Genomic DNA, 27,855 nt, shown 5'->3' with positions numbered 1-27,855 from the left:
TTTTATTTCATTTTGACTTTATGTTTATCTTATCAATTTCAGTATTTATTATTTATTTTATTTGTTTTAAAGTGGGTTTGATTTTCGCTTTTTTCGCATTTTCGCTTTTTGAAAAGTATTATCAATTATTTTATCGTAATATGGGGTATTTGTTAGTGTTCAGAAAAATTATGGTGTAAAACTACCTAAAATGTTGTTTTCTCAATTCTAGTTTGACTTATTTCTTTAGTTTTAGTTAAAGCTGCACTATGTAACTTTCCTTTTGTACCCCAGATTTGAACCCGGTTTCCTGCTTAAGTTACTGCTTAAGTAATCCACCACCAGCTCCTTGGTGGTGAGACAGGACCGAGTCACAGAAGATGAGAGAATCGCAAGTAGATTAGTAGATTTGTAGAGGCATCTCTATAGTTATTCACTCTTGAATGATGGCATTATCCTAATTAATGGTGTGTGATGCACTAGTGCGTTGTTTTCATCCTCTCTTGTGCCAATTTGGGGTCATATCACCTCACGATTTTGACATTGACTGTTTGATTTGTGTGTAATACATAGGCATACTGTACAGATGTACATGATGTTTGCCAACGTGATGATTTCAAATTTGTATTATTACATTTCAAATGTATGGATGAGACTTTTACCTGATTAGTGACATGTTTCATTCTTGTCTATTACCTATCAACAGGTGCAATGCATTTTCTGTGAATGTCCACATCATGTGACTGTTTGTATTAATATAGGGTCTGTTATTTATGTCACTGCTCAACCGTGTGCAAGCTCCTTTTTTTCTTTTGTAAGTGTTATTGTATTTTGTGCTTGGCACCTGCTTAATTTGGGTTTGAATGTGCGTGGTTTGTTTTCCTCATGAATGTAGTCACTCACCCACGGTTTCAAGTGCTGCAGGACCAGTCCTTCGAAGATCTTGACATGCGATGTCAGAGCAACTCAGCAACTCAGCACTCAGTATAAGTATATTGATATTGCACTGTAGTTAAATAAAATTGTTTAAATGTGATGCATTTGTTTGTGACTTTGTTAAAGGTACAGTATGACCGGAGATGCAGTTGGCCCTACAGTATTTTCCTATTTTCAAATATGGAAGTTTGGACACCCCTGGTCTATAGGAACACAATTAGCCGTGTTCGGGGGAGGGCAGCCAGGCGGGGGTGTTGAACTTTAAAAAAAACTCAACTTTAATACCGGCGCTCTGCCATTTCGTGCCAACAACACAGCAACATAACTCTCTCCTTCAAGTCGTCCCTTCACAATAAAGTGTCTCCCCTTTACCTCCCCACCCCCGGTGCCCTGGTGCAACTGCATCCCCTAAAGCTATGCCACTGATGGGGTTGGTTGGGTGGGGGGCCCTAAATGATAATTAGTCCAGGGGCCTCCTTGTGTCTTAATCCATCGCTTATATATTTGTTCTTTTGGATGAGTGACACCGTAGTAGAGTAGGCTCCTCTTCGTGCACACAAGGTTTCGGGTACATGCTTTTTATGGTGTTAAAGTTGATCTATGCAAAGATTCACATGTGAATGTACATCCAATATATGAACGAGTGTGCCATTCTTCATTAATACACCTGTGTATGCACAAACACACAAAAAAGTTCATGAATCCAATATTGGTCTTTATTTATGCACAGGCCTCACCAAATATAGTAGAAATTTAAGAAGAGCTTTGCTAATGAAGCCCAATTGTATCCTATCCATTTTCACATCTGAGTACACCCGGCCAATCGCTGGGGAAAATGGCTGTAGATTCTCTGCTTGTTGGTTTCAGAATCCCCACCCCCAAATTGGTAGCGAGAAAGGAGGATTTCATAACCTATGCAAAGTTTCAAATATCAGCTCAGTTGAGTTCTAACCTGGTTCACCAGAGCTTACTTCCACCTATTCACCTTTTACTTTAACAGTATTAAATGTATTTAGTATACTATTTATGGTATAGTATATATTCCCCAGAATGACCTAAATAAGGCCACACTTCTTCATGAAACCTGCTCACCAGTACAACACTTCCTTCAATGTAGCGTCGTCTCGACCACACCACCAGTAGAGCACTGCATTGTCACTTCCTTCAGTGTAGCCTCCTCTTCACCACAACAGCAGTAGGAAACTGACTGGCACTCAGTAACTCTGTCATAACAGTGTGTCAGTCAGTGGTGCAGGATGGAGTTAACATCACTTTACCTTCTAGTCCGTGAGTACAAACACACTGTACAATTATAATACTTACTTATGAATTTAATGTAGTGTCCATTTCCTTCTTGAGGATAAGCTGCGATGCCTCACTACTAGAGATCTCGGCTTAGGGTCAGGGCTTTAATTCTACATTAATTAACGTTAAGGCAAGCATGGCAGTTGATCATTGGATGATGAGTTATACTCATATTATTTTACTTTATTAATTACTTTCATTTGAGAATAAATTCTAAACATCTCTCTCCCTCTCTCTCTAGTGGTTAGTTCCATGTCCACAGCCTCTCTCAGACTCAGTCCTGACAGGTCGCATTTCTTTAATTTTGAGTCTGTCTTTCTGAGCTGTGAGGACATACAGTCTACTACTGTCTGGAGAGTGAAGAGGACCAATATAAAAAACATCACCTCAGAGTGTGGAGGTGGTCAACAATGGGGGAAGATGAACACCACAGGCTGTCAGGTCAAAGCCATGCATGCCTTAGATAGTGGAAACTACTGGTGTGAGTCTTCAAAGGGAAAGAGTAACACTGTTAATATGACTGTGACTGGTACGTTTAACAAATCAACAAATTGTTCTGTTTATTTATTCAGTTGTCTGTTAAAGAGTATTTAATGTTAAAACCTCATCATGTTGGGATAGTGTTGTTCAGAGTGATGTAACCTCAGTCAAATGTTGTTATTTTCTAATGTTATTTATCAATGTGCAGGTGAGAATGTGATCCTGGGGATGCCTGTACTTCCTGTGATGGAAGGAAGTGATGTCACTCTGTACTGCTGGTACAAAACCAACCGAACTGCTAAACCATCCTCTGACCGTCCAGCTGATTTCTATAAAGATGGATCCCTCATCAGCACTGAGTCTACAGGACAGATGACCATCCACAGTGTTTACAAGTCTGATGAAGGATTCTACAAGTGTAACATCTCTGACCTTGGAGAGTCACCAGAGAGCTGGATGGATGTGAGAGGTGAGATCACAATCACAAACCCAGACTTTATATTGAGTAGTGATAAAAGGACTGAGAGGTTGTGCTGATTGATCGTCAGCTGATGTGGTCGCCTAGGGCTGGAACGACAGCTGACCAGTCAATGCAAGTCAGAGGTTATAGTGCAGTTGACCAATCAGTGCTAAAATAACTAAAATAAACCACATCACATTGTCAGGGAGTCCAGGGAAGTCCAGTCGGACTAAACCAATTAATTCGCCAAGGGGATTTCTCATTAACAGTGGGGTTGTGTTTAGCGACTTTGCCAATAAGGAAAGCAGGGCCATAAGGGTAATGCATGTAATGCATGTAATGCGGTTGCATTGGGGCCTGTGGCAGTCTGTGGTCCGTTAAAAAGGGAGGTGGGGGGGGGGGTAACATGAAACACGGGCCCCTTAAAAACGTACGTACACTTTGTCGTATATTCGACGAATTGCAGAGCTGGGTGATTTACAAGCTCGCAACGTGCCGCGTTGAGATGTGAAGAGTTGTGTAAAATGTCACCTATAACGATATGCTCCGTGTTGAAAGGGATTAACAAAGCAAACGTATTCGTCAGAGGAAGGTGAAAAGGCATTTTGATAACATTTCTCAAGATGAATGTTTAGCTGATCCAGAGTCTACACGCACACACGCACGCACGCACACACACACATACACACACATACACACACACACGTCTGTGTGATTTTTCAATGATGTATCCTCCCTACTCTTTACCTAATTATAAATTCTGCTGAGGCTGAATTGAAATGATTGCCATTTAAAATAGGTTCACAGCTCTTAAATGTGTTTAACAGGAATAGCTATGTATCATGTTCTGCTTCAGATGTTCTGGCCTCCGAAGATAACAACCTGCCTCCATATCTCTACGCTTTGATGTTTGCTGGATTCTCCATCCTTCTACTGATTTTGGGCCTGTGTCTCTGGAAGAAATGCCAAGGTATGTCATTAATGTCCAGCCATTTAGAGAAGCAGTAAAGGTGAGCGACACCGACGTCAGGCTGGTGTGTGGGGTACACACCAGCCTGACATCGGTGTCGCTCACCCGACCGAACAAGCTCAGTCGCTGTCACCCGTCTATAACAACAGGGGTGGAAAGGGGTGTGGATGGGGGGGGGTAGAGCTTTCTGGCTCGCTGTCTACCTTTGTTCAGCCCGCATAGCTCGCAGCTGTTGCTAATTCTCCGGAACTTAGTTACTAGATGTAATAAGACAGCAGCACAGAGACGTCACCCTGGGGGAGGGTCAAGAATAAAGCCTATAACTGATTAAAACAACAACAAACAACCATTATTTTGTATCAACAGCTGACCTAATACATTTAGCTATTCCCTTTTTTCCTATTTTTTTGGTGTGCTTTTTACAATTTTTTCTCCCTAAGCCAATTGATTCCTCCCCGCACGCATTTCTGTGTTGGCACACCTACCAGTGAGGATCTCAGTGAGGACGTAGAGCCTTCGTCCTACTCCTCCCGCCCAACACTCCCTGCTGACAGGTGCCACCCAGCCCGATTAAATTACATGTAATGACAATTATCACCCTAATGATTATATTATATTTAGTCAGACATGAAAGACCAAGGGAAGGTTACAGTATCACAGGCATTGCACGCATTATCGGTCGTCGTCTCTCACCATGAGAACAGAGAAAGCACTGCGTTTTAACAGCACGCGTTAACATAAACATATGACATCATGGAAGATACATCGAGCGTCCAGCCATCGGAGGTGTAATCCTGCCATTGGTGGAGAGTGATGATGCTAGTTGTCATCAGATGAAGATGATGAAGATGAGGATGGTAGATGATGAAGATGATGATGATGGTGTGACAGTTTATCTTTGGACAAACAGCGCCCAAATGTCTCAAACAACACGTTGACCTCGGCTCTGACCGGTCACTGGTCAGTGGTCACTTCAGTGGCACTGAAAATAATGGTTATCGTATCGTATTCTAAAACATTCCTTTTAACTGCAAATATTGACATTACTCGAGGAGCCAACAGATAGCCACAGAAAGCCTGTAGCCAGCTGCTTGACCTTGCTAGAGAGACAGGAGACTAGGAGAATAGAAGCATTTAACATGACTGGATTAGGCCAATATGACACCATTATATTAAATTGACATTTAAAGCAGTTTATGACACTAGACAAATTATAATCAACAAGATTAACTCTATCACACTATTTAGTCTGGTTTCCATGACAGGAGAACAGTTCTAGTTACGTATACAGTAAGTGATGCTCACGTGTAGCTCTCAAATGTTGCTAATGCTCCGGAACGTAGTTACTAGATGTAATAAGACAGCAGCACACAGAGACGTCACCCTGGGGGAGGGTCACGAATTAAGCCTATAACTTATATTTAGGGGCTAGTTAGGGGCTAGTGCCTCTTGTATTTGTCTTTCTTCTTCTGTCTAATCAGGAAGTCTACCTTCCCATGCTTGAAATAAACAAATATTTCCGATGCCGAACCTCAACTGGCATTGTGGGCTAATAGTCGTGTTGGTGGCGCTACATTAACTGTCCCAAATGTACAGCTTTGAAAATGCATAACAAAACAGTTCATATGAGTTGAGGTGGTAGGAATTATTAAATCTATCACAATCTTTTTTTCTTCTTTTTTCTTTTTTTAACTGTAAAACAAATTAAATCTATCTCCTCCCACGTTTTGCTCAATTGACACCAAACTAGCTCCACTGAATCTTCGGACTATCCTCCACAGACAATAAAGCCAAAGTTTAGAATTTTCACAAATTGAGCCCACAAATGCCCTATCCAATTGCAGTGCAGCAGCTATATTCATAGTTTTACTTACAGTAGACTTCAAATTCCTTGTATGTTGAAATACTTGGCCAGAGATTTTGCTTAAAACAACAACAAACAAACAATAATTTGTATCAACAGCTGACCTAATACATTTAGCTATTTCCTTTTTTCCTCTTTTTTTTGTGTGCTTTTTACCCATTTTTCTCCCTTATTTAGTCATTAAGCCAATTGATTCCTCCCTGCACGCATTTATGTGTTGGCACACCTACCAGTGTGGAGCTCCCACCAGGCGGACGTAGAGCCTTCGTCCTACTCCTCCCAACCAACACTCCCTGCTGACAGGTGCCGCTCCAGCCCGTAGGATTACATGCAATGACAATTACTACCCTCCCTGCCCGGATCCCCTCCCCCGAACATGGGCCAATTGTGTTCGTGTAGAGTAGACGCTCAACAAAGCCAGATGCACCGGATTCGAAACCACAACCTCCGTGGTGGTGGGCAGGCACTTTAGCACTGCGCCACCCAAGTGCCTAATTTAGCTATTTACATTACATCAGAAACATTGCCTTGCCTGCCATTTATCTAAACAAATAACAAATAATAAAGTTATTATTAATATTTGTAATTAAGAGTTGATACGTATTTGTGTGTTACAGGCTGTAGGACAGACAGACAGAGTGAAGATGTGACGTATGCTGATGTGAGAGTGAAGCAGCCAGCTAACCACAAGAGGAGAGGTTGTCACTAAATACACTGACATATCACTCACTTATTCTGTTGTTTACTTGTTTCCATCTCTGTGTTTTACTATTATTTCACCAGAGAGTCAAATATTAACACTTCTTTTGTATTATTATTTTATTTATGTTTTTCAGACCAGACCTCTGAAGGACAAGCCATCTACTCCACTGTGAAGATAAACACAGGTCAGTCACATTATACACAGCTATATGTTGATGGCTTTTAATCAAAGATTCAGGACTCATGCACTATTTAGTCTGGTTTTCATGACAGGAGAACCGTTCTAGTTAGTTTAAGCATTCGCCTGGCTTACATAAAGGAGAACACTCCTCCTCTGGGCCTAGGTATTAAGGCCTTGACAGATGGAAGGTATAAGTGATGCTCACGTCAATGACGCACATCACGTGAGGCCACTTGTTCACCATAATTGCATTGCAATTGTTAATAATTTGAACCACACTGTCTGCACTGACCAGAATGGAATGAGGGGAACATAAAAGATAAAGTGCATTTTTACCAAAGACTCATTCTTACAAGCCTGGTTTACCTAAAGGAGGACACTTTTAGTCAGGGTCAGCGTAGGAGAGCGTAGGAGAGACAGACAGTAGGGAAGCTGAGAGGGAGACAGTCACGTGGTTTAAAAGTTCAAGATGAAGTACAACTGTAGTTTCTCAGTTATGAAGATGTGTGAGAAGTCATGAACCACACAGAATAATGACTATATTGCAGTATTCTATTATTTCAGATGTAGAAAGTTTGTCTAAGTGTAACCAAATGGACTATTTAGGGGTTACTAAAAACATAAAAACTCTACTGACTACGCCAGTTGGAATTGCACCAACAACCATTTAAGGCTTTAACTTTAAAAACACAGGTTCGTTTTGCAGAGCTTTAAAACTGGGTTTGGGAGGCCTAGTGAAGACACCAGATTGAAAAAAATATAACATTTATTTCAGGTTCATATATATAAACACAAATTAGGCCACTGCCATACAATAACTGCAACTGGTCCTTAACACAATAGATCACAATTTGTCCTTCGTCAAACATCAAGAGCAGACAAGCAATCCCACATCACAGCAAAAGGGAGAATTCAACTCAGTAAGTCAGTTCACTGCACTGCAAAAAGCACACAAAAAGTTACTATCAAGGCCCAGACATTGTATCAGAGTGGAGAGCTCAGGACTACTACGTTATTGACAAGTGGGTTAAAACATAAATAGGCTATACAAATTCAATGAGTACACAAATAATATGACATCACATGCATGTAATGATAAAAACAAACATTCTCACCAGGGTGAGCAGAGTGAAGTGCACCTAAATGCAGAAACCTGCCTCACACAGGAGTGTAACTCCTGTGTACAGTGCACATACATGTGCAACATCATTACTCCTTATTTAACCTCACAATAAGCATTAAAAACATATCGGTGGCACTGGAACACACTCTACTCACCCATTACAAAAACCTGTCTCCTGATTGCCAACTTCCTGCTTTTAAAGGCAGAACTAGATCATGATTGGATGGCATCAGAGTGTCTCACCAATCCTGATGGACCAAATCTCCACACATGTACACCTGCAGTAAATAAACCACAATCAATTGGTGTCAAAGACATTGACTAAAACTCCACCCGGTTACATAAGCACAAGCTATTGTTGAACATCAATATAAAATAAGGAATGCTATGCACAAAACTCAGTTCTAATAAGTATAACGTGAAATCCTTTTGGAGTTGCTGCAAGACCATTTGATTGTTTGTTTGATTGATTGATTGATTGATTGATTGACAGACAGATTTTATTAGGTTTCAGATGTCATCCCATGACAACATGATGCAATAAAAGATCCAGAGGATAGCACTAAAAGCAAAACAAACAAAACGCACAGAACGTCCCCTTCACTTACGTGCCTGTGCTTTCATGGAATTATCATGGATAAACTTAGCCAGTATAACTGATTGATTGATTGAAATATTTGCATGAATGCCACTTTTATTGTTTTATTGGTACAGGTGGAGAAGTTTGAGAGAAGAAGAGAGGAAGAGTTCAAAGTGTATGTTTACCGCTTGTTTGCCACGCGCACACACACACACACACACACACACACACACACACACACACACACACACACACACACACACACACACACACACACACACACACACACACACACACACACACACACACACACACACACAATCATCATCATCACCATCTCATCTTTGTGAGTTTTGGAACAAACGGTAACTTTGTCTAAGTGGATATTTTTTGTGGCATCGAAAGAACAAAGTGTGCAAAGAATGAGCATGAGCTCAGCTCGCTGACATAGATGTTCCATTCTGCACCATTAGCGGAAGTACTGTATGTGCTGTGGTATTTCAGATGAAAACCACAACCTTTGCCCCCTGCTCCAGGCCTCAGTGTGAACACTCCCCACGTGATCACTCTTTGATGTCAGTGAGTGCATAGTATACAGGAAGAAATGAAAGACCATTCTGAAAACCCAACTTTACTATTGACTTTTAAAATTGGTAACATATTTTGTTGATAAGACTAACATGACTCTGTCATAACCAAGACTTTACAACTGTCATGAAGTGTCATTCCGACACAGGTAACAGGGACCTGAGTCTGTAACTCTCATAATAGACTGCACACAAACCTAGCCTGGCATAGCCAGACTAATATCACTGCGTAGATATTAATACATCTGCAGAGGGCTTTCTTTTTTTTTTTGCACTGGCAGATTCGTCTGGTTTCCAGGCTAACACAAACCTACCATACAGATACCATAGGACGATTGAATTATATTATAGAATAATCTCCCCCTACTCTTAAATTGTGTCCTCTATCAACAGTTTTAAAAAAACTATTTACATATTTTTGACTGTATCTCTCTGTAGTCTTTGTATCTCTGTGTAAGTTTGATTGTTGCTCATTTGCTTTTTGACTATTTTGTTGATAATATGCTTTTATGTTTTGAAACCACAGTGTCTGTGAAAGGTGCTCTATGAATACAATTGATTTAGTTACAAGTAAACTGGTACCAAAGAGTTTTTTTCAGCTTACACACACGCGCGCACACACACGCAAACACGCACACACGCACACGCACTCCATCACTGACACTGTAAGAAATTAACCAGCATGCATTATATCTCTGCTGTCCGGCAGAAACCAGCTAACTCCAAAATGTTCATTTTTCAGAAAATGAAAAAAAAAGTGGAGTTAGGAGGTTTTGTTCATCATTGATAAGCTCCAAGCTCCAAGCTCCAAGCTCACAATGAGGTCGGAGGTCAAAAGGGGGTGGAGCCCCTTTGGTGGAGTTATAGCTGGTTTAGCAGAAAGTTTGAGGATCCAATGGAGTTAGCTGATTTAGTCAGAAGCGCTTTTTAATACTTATCATTCGTTCAATATTTGTTTTACCAACACACAGACGTAAAGGGTGTTCAGTAGCACTGATTTATGGAAAAAAATCAAAAGCGTCAAATGGAGTTAGCTGGTTTCTGCCCGACAGCAACGATATGTTTGAAGTTGTTACTGGGGACACAGATGATAAGTGTTAGTATATGTATTACAATATGTTTGATGTTGTTGCTGGGGACACAGATGAAGATTGAAGTGGTATTATGTTTACAACATAACAAATAAGCAACAGCTAGGAGTGATACCCAAGACCGAGGTCAAAGTTAATAACAAAAAAACTGTATATGATCCACTTCTGTACTTGTCAGGACAAGAGATCGTTTTGTTACTTATCAATGCACTACTTTTTGGCTTTAAGGAGTCATACAGTACATGCATAATGTCCGTAATAGTGTTAAATATGACATTGAATACAATTAACTGTACATTCAAAATTTTGTAACAATGTTTATTTTTTCATATCATGTGAAAATATTTTTTAATAAATAAATCCTATTTGTGTCAGAGCAGTTAACGAACATCTTTATGACATCATAACAGTGTTTCATTTTCAACTGTAAAACTGTCAGTAAATACAGATGCACAGTATTCATTTAATTTGTACCACATTTGATCCTGTAATTGATCATTGACATTTCTCAATGTGGACCTAATCATCAAATTAAATCAAATGAAAGAAAAGATATAACTATAAATATGTGCATAATCTTTCTTATTTTGGACCCAGTATTTATCAGAATGCAACAGTACCTTAGTTCTATCAACTCATCGAGCTCACAACGTTGTGAGCTTGTAGATTTGACAACTATTTGCCACTTCTCTAACCAGCTTGCTGTCTAAGGCCTGGATTCCTCCAGGCAATTTGGCCTCTGGAGATGGACGACTCTAGAGTCTATAGACAATGGCTGTATCTGCAATTCCATAGTAGACTGGTCCAGGCATGAGTTATTTTCATAGGCCATCCTAGAAGTTGTCAACCTCCTGGTTCCCTTGACGAAACAGGATTTTGGCAGTGTATTTTTGTAATAGCTAAATGAATTTAAACAGAGATGGGTAATTTAAATAATACTTTGGTAAATTCCCTTTTCTATTATATATTATGCTTATATTCAAACAAATCATGTAGCAATGTCTCTTTGGAATAGCTAGTTCTATTATTCATCTGATACTGTGCTGAAAAGCACAAACCACCCACAGCAGCATCAGATAAATTGACAGTGTGAGTAAGAGAGGGAAGAGTATGAAATCCATCCATCCAGTTAGGGGTTAAGTGTCGACACATTTCTTGGGCCGGTAATCGAACCTGAGACTCTATTCCCCAGGTGGCCTCTCCCATTCAGCTATGGGGCCTAGAAGAGTTTGAAGTTCATGGGTTATTGCATGCTTGCTTTCTTGCTAAAAAGACGGAGCCCCCTAATCATCTTAGCTTTTCGAGTTTTGGAACAAACAACTATTTCTGTGCAAGTGGAAATTTACGGAACGTCTGTGTTAACCACAACACTTAAACATCTCTATGACAACAAAGTCTGCAACCAATAAGCTCACTGGTATAGATGTTGCATCCTGATTCACAGGAAATAATGTGCTGTAGGTTTCAGGTGTGAAAACGACCCTCTGTCCTGTGCTCCAGTATGAACACATGCACTGTGTATTGACTGTCTGATGTTAGTGAGTGGATACTATACAGAAATGATAAAAGATCTTATGAAAACCCAACTTTACTAATGACTATTAAAGGTGTTTTCATATCATTTCTCTGTCATAACCATATAGACTTTATAAAGACATATAGCACATGCATATGTCCTTATAGAGTAATAATAGAGTTATATATGACATTGCCCTGCCGACCTTCCTATGATCTCAACTTTGTCAGTTTTGGAACAAAGAATAGCTTGCGTGTGCAAGGCTGCTTTTAGTGACATGGAAACGTCTCTATTTGCAGTGGTTAAACATTTCAGTGTTGGTAACTTGTCAACACACACACACACACACACACACACACACACACACACACACACACACACACACACACACACACACACACACACACACACACACACACACACACACACACACACACACACACACACACACACACACACACACACTGTGTAAGTGTGCCCCCTGCTGCTGCTAAATTGCTATTAATAAACAAGTTTTCAAAGTGCTTCACAGACACACAAAGAACAAAGTGCACAAAGAACAAAGTGCAAGTACAATATGCAGTGCAGTCAAGAAATAGGAACAGAAAACCATAGTCTTGCTGTCTATTCATCAAAGCATAGAAAATAATAGTAAAACACCATTTTATAAAAAGTTGTTAAAGATTTTTATAAGTGGACAAGTGTGGTAGCTATTCTGATTTCCAAAGTATGTAAAATAACAAACAAAGCAGCTAGAGAAACAAAGACACACTGACTAACTTAACTAGTAATGAAATCAAACTACTCTAATCAATGTTCATAAATACAAAAGTGGCAACCTCCCTTTCCCTAATATATCTAACAAGAATTTTACCTACTTGATGACTATGGAGGCCCTATGTTACCTGTCCCAAGGCACACACAATTGTGTAGGTGAATGAATACATAGACTAAGTTTGGCTAAGTACAAGGCTACAAATAGACAGGTCATATGGATGAGACAGAATGAACTGTGCAGACCCAGGCACTGTATATGACTGCAGATTGGTTTAGGTGGAGTCAGAAGCAGGGACCAACGAATGGGAATGGAAAACACAATTGATGGGGAAGGGACCAGGTAATGGGTTGATTGACAGCATGATTATGAGGTGATTGGAGGAGGGACAGGCAGGGAGGACACAACAACCCAGACAAACCCTAAACAACGTGGAACCCAACAGTGCCAAATCACAAGCCATGTCAAGACACTTAAGAGCAGGTCAAGACCATACTCTGCTACTCTGCAGGGGGGGGGGGGGGGGGGGGGGGGGGAGAGAGAGAGTGAGAGAGAGCGCGCAAAGATGCACAGCAACAACTATAATGACAACAATAACGTATTATGTTTTATAGGGTTGGACTTGGAGTTAGTCTGTCACCTGACATAAAGCAGACTTAAAGGGATACTTCACTCTCGGGCCGGGGACACATTTAAAAAATATATTAAAAATAAATGAAAAAAGTTATGGAAAATTCATGGCCCCCTCACACATTAGTAGGACACTGCGTGTCGTGAGGGGGCCATGAATTTTCCATAACTTTTTTCATTTATTTTTAATATTTTTTTTAAATGTGTCCCCGGCCCGAGAGTGAAGTATCCCTTTAAGAGCCACAAAGCACCATGTCTCCAACTGTATAGGTTCACTCTAGGCATGCAATATTAACCATTACCGACTGATGATAATACTGTACACATGTTGGTTGGATGTTGCTTGTCATGTGATTACAGATTGATGATAAATTATACTGTTGTTTTCAGTAGAATTATCTAAATCCACAGAACTGAAGTGTCAGAGTGACGTCAATCAAAGTGGAAGTGGTTTGATAGATATGAGCTGTTATTGTGACATGGTCTGATTTGAGAGATTGTCTGAGAGATTGTTATGGTTTGGCCAATAGTTTTACAATTCAGATGTAATTCGTTCAGAAGAGTATCCCATGAGGATGATGGCTCATTGTTATTAAAGATGAGTCTTTAAAGCAGCACTATGTAACTTTTTAATACCTACTGTATACAGCATATTATGTCCCACTAAATTATAAAGTTACATGTTTAAGCAATAACAATCATCCTTCCATAAATGGTATAGATACATTTATAGACTGGGGGGGGGGGGGGTCCCAGGTCCCACTCCCTGCTAGTAGCCTATTATGGCAATGAGTCAATCAATTACTCTCAAACACAAACTGGCATATAGCAAATAAATATGATATCAATATATATCAATAGTGCCATAGTGGTCATTTACAAGACTAAGAAAAAAAAGAAAAGAACTATGGCTCTGGGCCAGATTAATAGTGTGTGTGAACAGGTATTTCCAGACTCGGCTGCTTGGAAATACCACAAATCTTCCACTTTCACCTACATCTAACCACATGACTCAGCATGAAAGTGAAAACTAAAACATTTCCAAATAACTTCTGAATATTTCTATTAGTTGCGCCCATGGTGTGCTTGATGATACAGTGAGTTTTTACTAGTCTCTCTCTCTCTCTCTCTCTCTCTCTCTCTCTCTCTCTCTCTCTCTCTCTGATTTACTGAATTCCCGAACTGTCTGGTCACAAGGAAGGTATGTATGTAGCTATAATTGCCTATATATACATGTAAATGTATGTTCACTCTAGGCATGCAATATTAACCATTACCGACTGATGATAATACTGTACACATGTTGGTTGGATGTTGCTTGTCATGTGATTACAGATTGATGATAAATTATACTGTTGTTTTCAGTAGAATTATCTAAATCCACAGAACTGAAGTGTCAGAGTGACGTCAATCAAAGTGGAAGTGGTTTGATAGATATGAGCTGTTATTGTGACATGGTCTGATTTGAGAGATTGTCTGAGAGATTGTTATGGTTTGGCCAATAGTTTTACAATTCAGATGTAATTCGTTCAGAAGAGTATCCCATGAGGATGATGGCTCATTGTTATTAAAGATGAGTCTTTAAAGCAGCACTATGTAACTTTTTAATACCTACTGTATACAGCATATTATGTCCCACTAAATTATAAAGTTACATGTTTAAGCAATAACAATCATCCTTCCATAAATGGTATAGATACATTTATAGACTGGGGGGGGGGGGGGGGTCCCAGGTCCCACTCCCTGCTAGTAGCCTATTATGGCAATGAGTCAATCAATTACTCTCAAACACAAACTGGCATATAGCAAATAAATATGATATCAATATATATCAATAGTGCCATAGTGGTCATTTACAAGACTAAGAAAAAAAAGAAAAGAACTATGGCTCTGGGCCAGATTAATAGTGTGTGTGAACAGGTATTTCCAGACTCGGCTGCTTGGAAATACCACAAATCTTCCACTTTCACCTACATCTAACCACATGACTCAGCATGAAAGTGAAAACTAAAACATTTCCAAATAACTTCTGAATATTTCTATTAGTTGCGCCCATGGTGTGCTTGATGATACAGTGAGTTTTTACTAGTCTCTCTCTCTCTCTCTCTCTCTCTCTCTCTCTCTCTCTCTCTCTCTCTCTCTCTCTCTCTCTGATTTACTGAATTCCCGAACTGTCTGGTCACAAGGAAGGTATGTATGTAGCTATAATTGCCTATATATACATGTAAATGTAGGCTATATTAGGCCTATATATTTAAACTTCCAACTTATGTAGTGTCACATCAGAAGTTTAGGTACAAGTACTCGTTTGTCCCTCTGTCAATTACACTCCTCTATGGACTCCTTGTGGAGGGCAGACAGCCTGGTAGAAGGATAAATTATTCTGAGATAAATCTTTACCAATAATGACAACATTATTGAAATCAAATATATCACAATAATGTAATTAAAGGGATATTTCACTTTCAAACATGTGTTTTGGGTCATTTTAATGCTGCTAAGGTGTTGCTCTTGTTGCACTAGGTATGTTGGTTGGGGTATGCTGGAGCCTGTAGTTGTGACGTATAGGCCTAAATGTGTTGTATATGTCACTGTGTGCCTTATTGTTTTTGTACTGAATGGTATTGTATTGTGGGTGGATGTATGCTGCCGGTCCATTTGTCCAATTTCTGGTGATAGACTTGGACTTTTTACAGCGGCCAGTTTCGAATTGCAGCCACCTGTGTGCTCTTTTAGAACGGTTTTGAAGGAGAGTAAGGATTCTTTATAACTGTTGGTAGGGCATTCCACATTTTGGCACATTTAATATTGGGTGCATTTGTAAATATGCTATGAGAATCTGCTACGATTTCAGAGTGCTCTGGTGTTGACGTCATAGAGCACTCCGGAATGGTCATTTTCCATTTTTGTCTTTTGAAATGCATTCAAATGAACGTTAATTCATAACATGTATAAACATGATCATAGCCGGCTTTACATGTATGCATGTTGAATGCTTTATTGTTGAAATGTTCAGATGCTCTGACAACTTTTCACTCAGGTGCATTCCAGTGTTCTCAGAGCGTAATTTCCAAACTCACGCGTGTGAGTGGGGAGGCACCTGGGCTGTCACCATGCTGGAAACTCAGATGGTGGCCCATGCAACCTTAGGCCATCCCCTGGGCATGCCACTTCCTTTCATAGAGATAAAATGATATTAATGTTAGTGTGAATAAAGCTGGTCCTATAGACGAATCTCTCAGAGCGCTGCCTGTAGCTGCGGTGTCGCGTGTGGAGCGGCAGCCGCTTGACACCGCAGTTATGATTGCCGCTCTGTGGATTCGTCTATAGATGAGCTGACAAATCTCAACCAACAATTGCCCATTCAAAAGTTATCTTTATGCAAGCGATAATCCAATATGTTTAAGATTGTTCGTTATATTTGGCATAGATATATGTTAAGAATTTTATATTAATTTACCTGTGCATCTACCATACTTTGCTGGTCAGCAATGGCGTAATTTGTCTAGGGTGGGTGAGCTATGTGAACCCAGACACAGGATTTTGCACTGCATGGGCATGGCCTATATGGGGAGTTAGATGCTTTTTGGGGTTCATTAGATTAAATAATTGCTAATACACGATTTAGTATGCCCATTATTTTGCAATTATCTGAAAATAATGTACACCTTCGCTAATTACACATGCGTATTCTCTGTGATCATAGTTATAACTCATATTGAAACATGGGAACTAAAGTTCTTTCTTTCTTTCTTTCTTTCTTTCTTTCTTTAGATATTGAAGATGTTCATCATGACGTACAATCAGAGACATTCCTCAAGTCTCCTTCTAATATCAATTCTGTATCTGCTCTACTACACTGGAGGTAAATTACACTGCAATTAACCTACCGTTTATTAAATTGAAAACTGGTGTAGCCCTTATTACATTAATTTACATTTAAAGAGCGAACAACAGGTCAATTTAAATGCTGGAAATCCCTAAGAGACTGTGATTTACAGTGATGTTACAACAGTCGTCATGCTTAACAATGCCCAGAGCTGGATCCCTGAACGGGCAGCTGCCCAGGCCCAGGAGCCCAACGTTCAGGAGGGCCTCTAGACAACTGGGCCAACTGAGACGCATTCAAGGGTGAACTGGAAACAAAAATGTGCCTGGGATTTTATTGTTATATATTGTTGCTGTCGGGCAGAAACCTTTTTCATAAATGAATGCCCTACTTCATCATACAAAAGAGTGTTTCACAAAAGTAGTGAAAATAGCCTCACAATGCGAGGCGTTGTGAGCTTGTAGAGAGTCTATTTTCACTATTTTAATCGTGTTTTAAATAATAATTAAAAATAAATAGTTTTGGACATACAAGGTTTCCACCCAACAGCCACGACATATGATTTATAAAAATCAGTCTGTCTATCAAATAAATAGAAATGAAAGGGCCCCAGCATGACGGTCTATCCCTATGGTCAGTTTAGCACATACTGTGGTCACATACTGACCACAGTATTGTACTGCACAGGCTAATGAAACTATCTCATATTTTGACACTACTATACGCCTCAAGGTGACAAAGATGACGGACGTTTTTAGGCTATCCAGCCTTCATGAATGTGACACTGATGAACACTGGATAGCCTGTCTGTCATATGAATATTGACAGACATTGGCTTTTGGCTGCATTCAATTATTCTGAGATAAATCTTTATCAATAATGACAATATTATTCAAATCAAATATGTCACAATAATGTAATTAAAGGGATATTTCACTTTCAAACATGTTTTGGGTCATTTAATGCTGCTAAGGTGTTGCTCTTGTTGCACTAGGTATGTTGGTTGGGGTATGCTGGAGCCTGTAGTTGTGATGTATAGGCCTAAATGTGTTGTATGTGTCACTGTGTGCCTTATTGTTTTTGTACTAAATGGTATTGTATTGTGGATGTATGCTGCTGGTTCATGTGTCCAATTTCTGGTGATAGACTTGGACTTTTTACAGGGACCAGTTTCGATTTGCAGCCACCTGTGTGCTCTTTTAGAACGGTTTTGAAGGAGAGTAAGGATTCACACTTTTTATAACTGTTGGTAGGGCATTCCACATTTTGGCACCATTTAATATTTTGGTGCATTTGTAAATATGCTGTGAGAATCTGCTACGATTTCAGAGTGCTCTGGTGTTGACGCCATAGAGCACTCCGGAATGGTCATTTTCCATTTTTGTCTTTTGAAATGCATTCAAATGAACGTTAATTCATAACATGCATAAACACGATCATAGCCGGCTTTACATGTATGCATGTTGAATGCTTTATTGTTGAAATGTTCAGATGCTCTGACAACTTTTCACTCAGAGCGGTCAGTGTGCGCTCTGAGCTTCTGACTGTTCCCCGAACAGCTGCATTCGTGTTTTCAGAGCGTAATTTCCAAACTCACGTGTGTGAGTGGGGAGGCACTTGGGCTGTCACCATGCTGGAAACTCAGATTTCAGTGGTGGCCCATGCAACCTTAGGCCATCCCCTGGGCATGCCACTTCCTTTCATAGAGATAAAATGATATTAATGTTAGTGTGAATAAAGCTGGTCCTATAGACGAATCTCTCAGAGCGCTGCCTGTAGCTGCGGTGTCGTGTGTGGAGCGACACCGCACATTTTAACGCCCACTCAGGTTTTTGGGAGCACCCCTGGGCCCTGACCGTTTTTAAGTTGCTTGATTCAGTATTTAGATATTTGATATTCATTTTATCAGACACGCCCCCTTCCTATACAAACCCATTGTAACTTCGAACTCTGGTGACTCATGCTGCCCTCCTAATATGTGGGGGGCCCATGTTTCTTGTATTACTTTTTTTTATTGTATTTAATTTACATAAAAATAAATGAAAAAAAGCTATTGAAAAAACACGACCCCTCACATATTAGGATATCAGTACAGTATGAGTCATCAGAACCAAGGATGGGTGTTTTTGATGAATCTACAGTATCATGGTTAAATTGGAGTTTGTATAGGAAGGGGGGCGTGTCTGATAAAAATTAATATCAAATATCTAAGTACTGGATCAAGCAACTGTCTGGGATGATCACAAAAGTCAGCTAAAATGACCCCAAACATGTTTGAAAATGAAATATCCCTCTAATTTCCCAGACCCACCAGACCTTAAAATCTTAGTTATTACTTATTATTTATTCACCAAAATTGGCAGAATTGTTCCACTTATCCATACATCTTAAACTTTATTTTATTTGTCAAGGTTTGGTTCTTGACTTGTACTCTCTCCTCTCCTGCATATATTCTTACTGCTTTTGCTGCTATTAATACCTGAATGTCCCTGCAGGGGATCAATAAAGTCTATAAAAGTCAATCAAATCTTGTCTTATTATCTTATCTTATCAGGGAATGGTCTACAAGTGAAAACATGTGTTGGACATGATGCTGTTCTGCCATGTGAGGTTGATCCTACCATTGATGTCACTGACATGGCTGTAGAGTGGTCCAGACCAGGCCTACCACGCGATCAATATGTGTATTTCCAGAGGAACGGGTTAGAATTAGTTGACACTAAGAATCCTTCCTACGAGGGAAGAACGTCTCTCTTCATGGATGAAGTGAATAAAAGCAACGTGTCCCTCAAACTCTCCAGAGTGACATCATCTGATGAAGGAAACTACACATGCTTAATTCCAGAATGCCAGAAGGAATTCACTGTTCAACTGATTGTTGGTAAGAGACAATTGTCTTTGTTGAGACTCAACAGAGTAGCACTGCCCTCTAGTGTCTAGACTTAGCATAATGCAGAGCCATTGGCTCTGGCATAATCAGCTCCATGTGGTAGACTGAGTAGACAGAACCCAGTCATCATATATTGTTGGTTGAAATTGGTTAACCAGCCAATGTAATCATGCTTTTCTTTTTCTTTGTTGCATCTAAAAAAAAGAAAAACTGAAATGTTAGGGGAGGAAAAAGAGAGAACAGGATGAAAAAGGAGTTGTCTCAAGAATGCAAAAAAAAGTTTTAGTTAGTTGTGTTTATCAGTGTTGCTGTTGGTTTCATTCTGGTATTTCTTGTTAATTCAGGCCCAGACTGTGATTATCCAGAAGGTAAGTAACCTGCTGTTCTTGTTATTTCATTTATATTTCTTTGTAGGCAGATTCCAAAAACGCCTTCTAAATCCTGATTGAAGTTTTCTGAAAAACTTTTTTCAAGAAATTTAAAAAAAGTATGTTGTATACTGTAGCAACATTTACACAGTGTTCCCAGCTTGAAAGGCATAACAACTTAGGTGTTCCAGGTCTACATGGGTTAATCTACAATTATACAACAGGTAGTTCCGACCAAGCAATCTGATTGGCTGAAATAGCTTTCTAGCCGTGCTTCAAACCAGCATCATAGCACGGGCCTAATCACATTTAATAAATCACTCCGCACTGCAGTCCGCACCTTATTAGACCATATATCGCACAGCTGTGCTGTGAAGTCACGCTGTCCCACCGTAGGAAAACAAACAGACAGTACCCACCGGAGAACAAACAGCTACGCAAAATGGACTATGTTGTTAATTTTGACTTATTTGGTGGACTTACGGTTGATCAATGGTTAGAAGAGAGCACACTAAATCGCCTAAAATCCTATAATAAAAGGAATAACTGGAAAAAAGTGTGCTTTATTTCAATGGTAACATCCATACTGTATAAATATCCTCCTGTGTTAAAGTAAAATTACTCCCATTTCGTTAACAGTCCAGTGTATGTTATACTTTATCGTACGAAGGTATCGCACGGCAAAAATAGCCGATCTACAAGTTCACAATGCATCGCCATCTTGACGAGTTGTGAGCTTGTAGATCAGTTATTTTGGCCACGTAACACGATCGTACGACGGAGCATATAGCCTACTGGAATCAGCTGTGTTGATGAGACGATGACTCCGAGTGCTGCGCTGCCACAGGGACTATTTTGTCTCAGTCAAATAAACTCTTCTCTTCTACAGGGAAACGGATAAGCGAAACATTTTTATTATGAATTGCCCCACAATATGAATACATTTGGATGTGTTTTGTTGGTAACTGTTGTATAATCGCAATATTACACTCGAGGGTGTGCTTTACCTTACATTATTAGCACTTCTGTGATCGCGGCGGAACTCGGCTGACGCCTCGTTCCTGACCGCATCACAGGCGTGCTAATAATGACGGTAAAGCACACCCTCTCGTGTAATATTGCTTAATTAACCACTAATTCACTGACCCACTGTTACCTATTCTAGATCAAACATTTTGAAGAATTTAATTAAGCACTGTGATCTACATCTCTCTCTCTCTCTCTCTCGCACGCTCGCTCTCTCGCTCTCTCTCTCTCTCTCTCTTTCTCACTCACTCACTCACTCACTCACTCACTCACTCACTCACTCTCTCTCTCACTCACTCTTGCATGCATGGGATGAATCTTGTCACCTTAAGTCAAAGAAACAAAGATGTTGTCTCAAGAATGCAGAAAAAAAATGTTTTTTGTATTTATCAGTGTTGGTTTAATTCTGGTATTTCTTGTTAATTCAGGTAAGCTGGACTCACACCGTGGTTCTCCAGAAGGTAAGTAACCATGCTGTCTTTCTCTAACCGAGTGCCGTGCTATGAGCTTGTAGATCTGCTATTTTTAGAAAAATCATGACATTTTGTGCAAATCTTTTATATAATTTTTTAACTCACATCTTTGCTTCTGGGGGTCCCTGGAACAAAATATTTAGATGGGAGGGGGTCCGCTGACAAATACATATTATTTTGGGGGTCCTTGACATGAAAACAGTTTGAAAACCATTGATAATATTGTAAAATATGTAACAAAATTAATTAATAAAAAACTTTAGGAAAAAAAAAACTGGTAGGATTTAGATCCTACCAGTAGAGATAGAGAAATAAAGATTTGCACACATTTTCACGATAAAAAAAAAGCACCGTGTGAGCTTGAATGATAGTGTGATGTGAGCTTGCATATCTGCTATTTTTGTATAGCCAAAGAAATCTTGCAATGACACAGATGCATTCCCGGTCTTAAAGGGTTAATTCAACTCAACATCAACAGTTTACAACATAAGGATTAGTAGAAGCTCTTATCCAGAACAACTTGCTAAAATGTACTTAACCATGACCATTTTTTATCGAACTGAACCGAGTGTGAGTGTGTGTGTGTGTGTGTGTGTGTGTGTGTGTGTGTGTGTGTGTGTGTGTGTGTGTGTGTGTGTGTGTGTGTGTGTGTGTGTGTGTGTGTGTGTGTGTGTGTGTGTGTGTGTGTGTGTGTGTGTGTGCGTAACTGTATACTTGTGTATCATATCATTGAGTGTTGAAAAATCACTGATCTATAAAAGCTATTGATTATTGAGCTGTAAACATTTGATCATGGAGCTGTAAGGAGGATGGATGACTGAACTTCTGTTCTTCATCTTTCACTTCTCTCTTCCCTCCTCTTCATCTGTCATTCTATCTCTGTAGAGTTTTCTACAGCTGGACGGTTTCCCTGGTGGGGTGGTCTTATCATCACCCTCAGCATCATCATCATCATCCTCAGTGTCCTGGTTCATAAGAGACGAAGCATTCTGGAGTTTGGTCACAGCATATTCTGCAGACCTGAAAGTCCAGCTGGTGACGAGGACGGCAAAATGTTTCATGTTTGAAAACATGTCAACTTATTCTGTGTCATTTGCAATCAATCAATCAATCAATCAATCAATCAATCAATCAATCAATCAATCAATCAATCAATCAATCACATTTTATTTTTGTATGTCGGCTCCAATGGCCAACTTAGCGGTATAGCCTACTATAAAACACCTCAAAGCTCTACTCTGAATATGTTTACATGCGGTGGCCTCCTCAAAGCCCCACACACACCTGCTGCATAAAGCCCCACACACCGGCTGCATAAAATAAAATGGAAGAAAACATAGAGTTTGGTAAATGTAGCAAAACCTTAAACCTAAGTCAGGGCACATTTTCATTTGACTTAGAGTGTGGCACCTGTAATACTCTACATTTGGGTGTTTTAGATGTAATGTTCTATTTATTTATTTATTTGTCTCTTGAATACTTGTTTTATGACTGTTGTTGAATTGAATGCTATTACTACAGTGATTTTTATTTAGTTATAATAGTTATTATATATTGTTACGGCCCTGTGTGGCCTCATATTGTGTTTTTATTGTGTTTTAAACCTTCTGAGTGTTTTCAGTGCCCCATTTGGTTATTGTAGGGTGGAGTGGAGATTGGAGGAGTGGCATGGTGTCTGGAGATCACCTGAGAGCACCTAATTAGCACCTAATTAGCTACATGCTAAAAGCAGAAGTTAACATTTATTTGTACATTCATTGTTTTGTTTCACTTTGGCAATGTAAACATGTTTTCGTGCTTCCTTGTGCCGGTGGCCTATGGAAGAAGTCTACTCTGGACTGAGGGGGGCCTAGTGAAGCGGTCTTGTCGTAGCATTTTCAAAATTTGAGGAGCTCTGATGAGCCCCCCTGACTGTTTGGGGCCCCATGTTGGATTTTTTAAGGGCCTCGGATGGAATGGAAAGCTGTTTGTTTATATAGTTTTTTAAATAATAATGTATAGTTTATTTCTCTCTCTCTCTCTCTCTCTCTCTCTCTCTCTCTCTCTCTCTCTCTCTCTCTCTCTCTCTCTCTCTCTCTCTCTCTCTCTCTCTCTCTCTCTCTCTCTATATATATATATATATATATATATATGTATATATATATATATATATATATATATATATATATATATATATGTATATATATATATATATATATATATATATATATATATATATGTATATATATATATATATATATATATATATATATATATATATGTATATATATATATATATATATTTATATATATATATATATATATATATATATATGTATATATATATATATATATTTATTTATATATATATATATATATATATATATATAAAAATCCCCCCCCAAAAAAATCTCATGGTGCCCCCTGCCTGTGTGGGGCCCCAGGCGGCCGCCGAACCTTTTCTACAGCAAAGCATGGCCCTGTCGGTGAATTGTATCATGAATTTATCAAACCAGACCATACCCGGTGAAGTGTGCAGGCGAAAGTAGTTGCAAAGGTGGGCTTATTGCGCGTCCTGTCGCGCGTCCTGTCGCGCGTCCCGTCGCGCCGACCCCCCCTTGAAACACATATACAGTAACTTGAAACACATACAGTAGTGCTGAATTATGTTAAAACTGCATGAATTTGGTAGACATGCCGGACTATCTTTACAATAAGGTCCTTGCTTTCACAACAACAATTTTCAGTTGCAAAATGATATATATATATATATTTTTTTACATCTGCACTGCACTGTATTACTGTGTACTCTGTAGTCTGTACAAGGTTACAATGAAAAGATTACTTACATAAAACAATCCGCGTCAATGCCGTATCAACTTTTAAATGAGCCTATACATTTAGACAGTATCTTATCTTAACTGATATGCACCACTCCAAAGGTCACTGTTAAAACACATTGCATATGTTATAAATATGGACTCAAGGCAAACTGTTTCACTGTTACATTGTAAACATAAAACATTTGAGTAGCCTACATGGCAGAATGCAGGTATGTACTCAAATGGTAAATATTAATTACTATTAATTGGATTCGAGTTAAATGAATTTGTCCCAAAACCATTAATATATGGCAGCCTTTTACAATGTAGATTTTTTGGGGGGGTCATTTTGTTTTTCTTTGAGGACTTGGCGGGCCGGATTGAGATGGTCAAAGGGCCGGGTCTGGCCCCCGGGCCGTATGTTGCCCATGTGTGCCATAAATGTTGTGATTAAATTAAGTTTATTGTCCGTAGTGAAATCTGGGCCTATGCAGTCAGATTCATGGCAGAAATTACTGCTGCTCATAAACGTGTCCTGTAGCAGTGGCGGAGCGTCCGGGGAGGCCAGGGAGGCGGCCGCCTCCCGGCCCGCGACCCTCGCGGGCCCGTGCCGTCAGATAATAAATCGGTAAAATCAGGCAAAAATAAGAATTAAACAACATAACCCTAACCTAACCCTACCCTAACCCTAGAACCGAAATAAAGTGACAAAAAGCCCCCCAAAAGTGACCGAATCCGCCGAAAACCCCCTGCGCGTGGGTGCGCAGGGGGGGCCTGATCACTGTGCTGTGCCTCCCGGCCCGGCTTTCAGTTGTTCCGCCACTGTCCTGTAGTGTGTTTCACTTACAATATTTTTGTTGCTCCATTTATATTAGGGCAGAGCAAACCGTGCATTTTATGACTTAAGCATGAAACTTTCAGCATATCATACCCCAAGGTTTGATTTCAGACGTGGAAACACTTTCTGACTGACCTCTGGTGACCTTGAGGGGTCATTGACCAAATAATTGCTTTTCCCCCCCACTTTTCGCCCCATTATTCTCCATTATGACCTGGTGAGACGAAGAAGGAGCCCGGCCAGGAGGCCACCCACAGAGCCTAGTCCCTCCACATGCCAGAGCCTCTCCTCTCCCCAGCTCCGGCAGAGTAGTTCCGGAGAAGCGGAATGAGTGGCCCTGTCTTTCCCTGAGAGGACTGACCGTGGGTAGCTGCTGCATGGGACGTACATGTAAGTCGGGGGCTTGATCAACCCCGGCTGGGTCACCTGGGCGAGGGTGTATGTTGCGAGACACGAAACACCCGTTGACCCCAGGCTACAACACTGATGATACGTCCCAGTTGCATCCATGTGATGGTTTTCTTTATCCATTATGATATATATGCTTGTTAAAATGGCAGGTTTGCTCTATAAATGAAACCCAATAATCTACTGGGAATTTCACAGACTCCGAAATGGTGTTTCCTGTGAACTTCTAAGATAGAAATGTTGTGTAATTAGCATAATGTATATAAATTAAGTGTAGAGTAAAATAAAAGAGAAAATTTTAAATAATCACTGACTTCCCAGATTAAGTTCATTTTAATGGTAATGTACTGCATAGTGCATATAAAATACTGCTTAAGTCATCAGACTTTAGTTCAGGGAGCAGTCAGAGTCATGTGGGACATGCTTATGTACACCTTGAAGTTGACACATTGCCGGGGTCAGGAATTGAACGTGGGACTCTCTACCAATTCAGCTATGGCCAACCTTAGAGTGAATATGGGTTGCAGAAGTGGACCTCACCTCCTTCACACTTACAATAGTCAGTGCAACTGTATGTCTCAAGAACAGACGTTTCCTTTTTTTTTACGATGGGTTCCCAGATTGGTGCAACTGAGATTTATAGAATGGTATCTGCAGTTTCTTTAGCTGCATGCCTTCATGAGTTCCTACCTGGAAGGGAGGGAGTAAGTGGTGGAAGTAAACGGTACCCAGTCCCCTCCCCTCCCAGTGACTTGTGGTGTTCCGCAAGGAAGTATACTAGGACCTTTACTGTTCCTGATATATGTGAACGATATGTCTTCAGCTTGCGACTGCAAACTGTTCCTGTTCGCAACTATCATTACACCTGTGTAAAACTGAATCCATCCTCTTTGGGTCCAGTTCTAACCTTAGCAAGGCTGAGAGTTTCACGATCAAAGTGGGTGATGATGTTATCACAAGAAAGGAGGAAATTACCAACCTGGGTTCCATCTTTGAGGCAAACCTCTCCGGTAACAAAAACGCTGAAAGAGTGATCAAAAAAGTCAACCAAAGAATACGCTTTTTGTATAGGATTGGACGTCTAGTAAGAATACTCTGAAGATTCTTGCAGGAGCCCTCATACAAGGTTATTACGATTATGCATGCTCCTCATGGTATCACAACACCTCCAAGGCCTTAAAAACAAGGCTCCAAACATCCCAAAACAAACTAGTAAGGCTACTTCTTGGCCTCAATCACAAAACCTAACCCCTGCTCATTTTGCTAGGATTGGATGGCTTAGGGTTGAGGACAGAGTACAGCAACTTGCTATGGGCCTGGTCTTCAAGATTCACCACAACATTGGGATCCCCCTGTATTTGTCAAAATACTTCAAAAACGTTGATGAAGTCCACGATCATAACACCAGAGGCAGCTCCACGAATCATGTTCAACCCAGATTTGGCTCAACAAAGGGAATGAACTCGTTCTCATGCTTTTCATCAAAAATGTGGAATGCCCTACCAAAAGGAGTAAAGGAGTGTAAAACCCTACTCACTTTCACAAACTGCCCTAAAGATACACCTTCAGGGGGCTGCAATTCGAAAATGGCCCCTGTCTAAGTCTTAACCTAATCCCCCCACCCCCCCCCTCCCCGTTTTTTTCTTCTCTTGTACATATTTTTCACTCTTCATACCAGTAACCTGTAAGCTGATTGTATGACATTCTGTATAGTAGTGTGTATATCTGTCTGTCTCTTATATGTCATCATGATGTATGTGAATGGGGATCTCATCTTAAACAAGCTCAGTGCTTAATGAGTCTTCTAGTTTAGTAGACCTTGTATTGTGAATTTGTACTTCCATGTACTGTTATTCTCATGTCTTACTAAATAAAAGTACATCAATCAATTAATTCAATGCTCTGCAGCTGCATGTAGCATACATTGTGTTAGTAACAACTGTATACTTACACTTTTGTTTAGTTTTTTTTAAAGATATGTTTTGGGCTTGTTCTGCCTTTAATGATAGAGGAACAGTAGACTGACAGGAAATGGGGAGAGAG

General features: G+C 39.9%; 2 protein-coding genes across 4 annotated transcripts; both read left to right on the top strand.

Annotated features, from left to right (window-relative positions):
- The first annotated feature begins 2,149 nt into the window (after positions 1 to 2,149).
- On the top strand, positions 2,150 to 8,867 carry LOC308081008 (uncharacterized protein). 2 transcript variants are annotated; one of them, XM_080457415.1, is made up of 7 exons: positions 2,150 to 2,202; positions 2,462 to 2,749; positions 2,909 to 3,169; positions 4,017 to 4,130; positions 6,612 to 6,692; positions 6,831 to 6,881; positions 8,715 to 8,867. In XM_080457415.1, exons 1-7 carry the CDS (start codon positions 2,172 to 2,174, stop codon positions 8,726 to 8,728), a joined length of 840 nt encoding a protein of 279 aa, XP_080313541.1. In that variant the 5' UTR covers positions 2,150 to 2,171; the 3' UTR covers positions 8,729 to 8,867. The 2 variants fall into 2 exon arrangements, with proteins under 2 accessions (XP_080313541.1, XP_080313540.1); XM_080457414.1 differs by having other exon boundaries at positions 6,612 to 6,695.
- Positions 8,868 to 15,286: 6,419 nt separating this feature from the next.
- Positions 15,287 to 23,678, top strand: LOC308081007 (myelin-oligodendrocyte glycoprotein-like). Of its 2 annotated transcripts, none has more exons than XM_080457413.1 (6): positions 15,287 to 15,373; positions 16,954 to 17,044; positions 19,563 to 19,889; positions 20,243 to 20,266; positions 21,721 to 21,753; positions 22,651 to 23,678. In XM_080457413.1, the coding sequence occupies exons 2-6, from the start codon at positions 16,963 to 16,965 to the stop codon at positions 22,830 to 22,832; spliced, it is 648 nt and encodes a 215-aa protein (XP_080313539.1). In that variant the 5' UTR covers positions 15,287 to 15,373; positions 16,954 to 16,962; the 3' UTR covers positions 22,833 to 23,678. The 2 variants fall into 2 exon arrangements, with proteins under 2 accessions (XP_080313539.1, XP_080313538.1); XM_080457412.1 differs by having other exon boundaries at positions 15,312 to 15,369.
- The last annotated feature ends 4,177 nt before the right edge of the window (positions 23,679 to 27,855 follow it).

The sequence above is a fragment of the Gymnoscopelus braueri genome, assembly GCF_963280865.1.
Source record: "Gymnoscopelus braueri genome assembly, contig: SCAFFOLD_156, whole genome shotgun sequence".
Taxonomy (NCBI): Eukaryota; Metazoa; Chordata; class Actinopteri; order Myctophiformes; family Myctophidae; genus Gymnoscopelus; species Gymnoscopelus braueri.
The sequence above is the reverse complement of the archived record's forward strand: the minus strand, read 5'-3'. Positions and strand labels throughout refer to the sequence as shown.

Coding starts and splice junctions, on each gene's coding strand:
- LOC308081008 (XM_080457414.1), top strand. CDS start 2,172: ATGGAGTTAACATCACTTTACCTTCTAGTCC. Junction 4,131..6,611: donor TCTCTGGAAGAAATGCCAAG/GTATGTCATTAA, acceptor TGTGTGTTACAG/GCTGTAGGACAGACAGACAG. Junction 6,696..6,830: donor TAACCACAAGAGGAGAGGTT/GTCACTAAATAC, acceptor TATGTTTTTCAG/ACCAGACCTCTGAAGGACAA.
- LOC308081007 (XM_080457413.1), top strand. CDS start 16,963: ATGTTCATCATGACGTACAATCAGAGACATTCCTCAAGTCTCCTTCTA. Junction 19,890..20,242: donor CACTGTTCAACTGATTGTTG/GTAAGAGACAAT, acceptor TTGTTAATTCAG/GCCCAGACTGTGATTATCCA. Junction 20,267..21,720: donor AGACTGTGATTATCCAGAAG/GTAAGTAACCTG, acceptor TTGTTAATTCAG/GTAAGCTGGACTCACACCGT.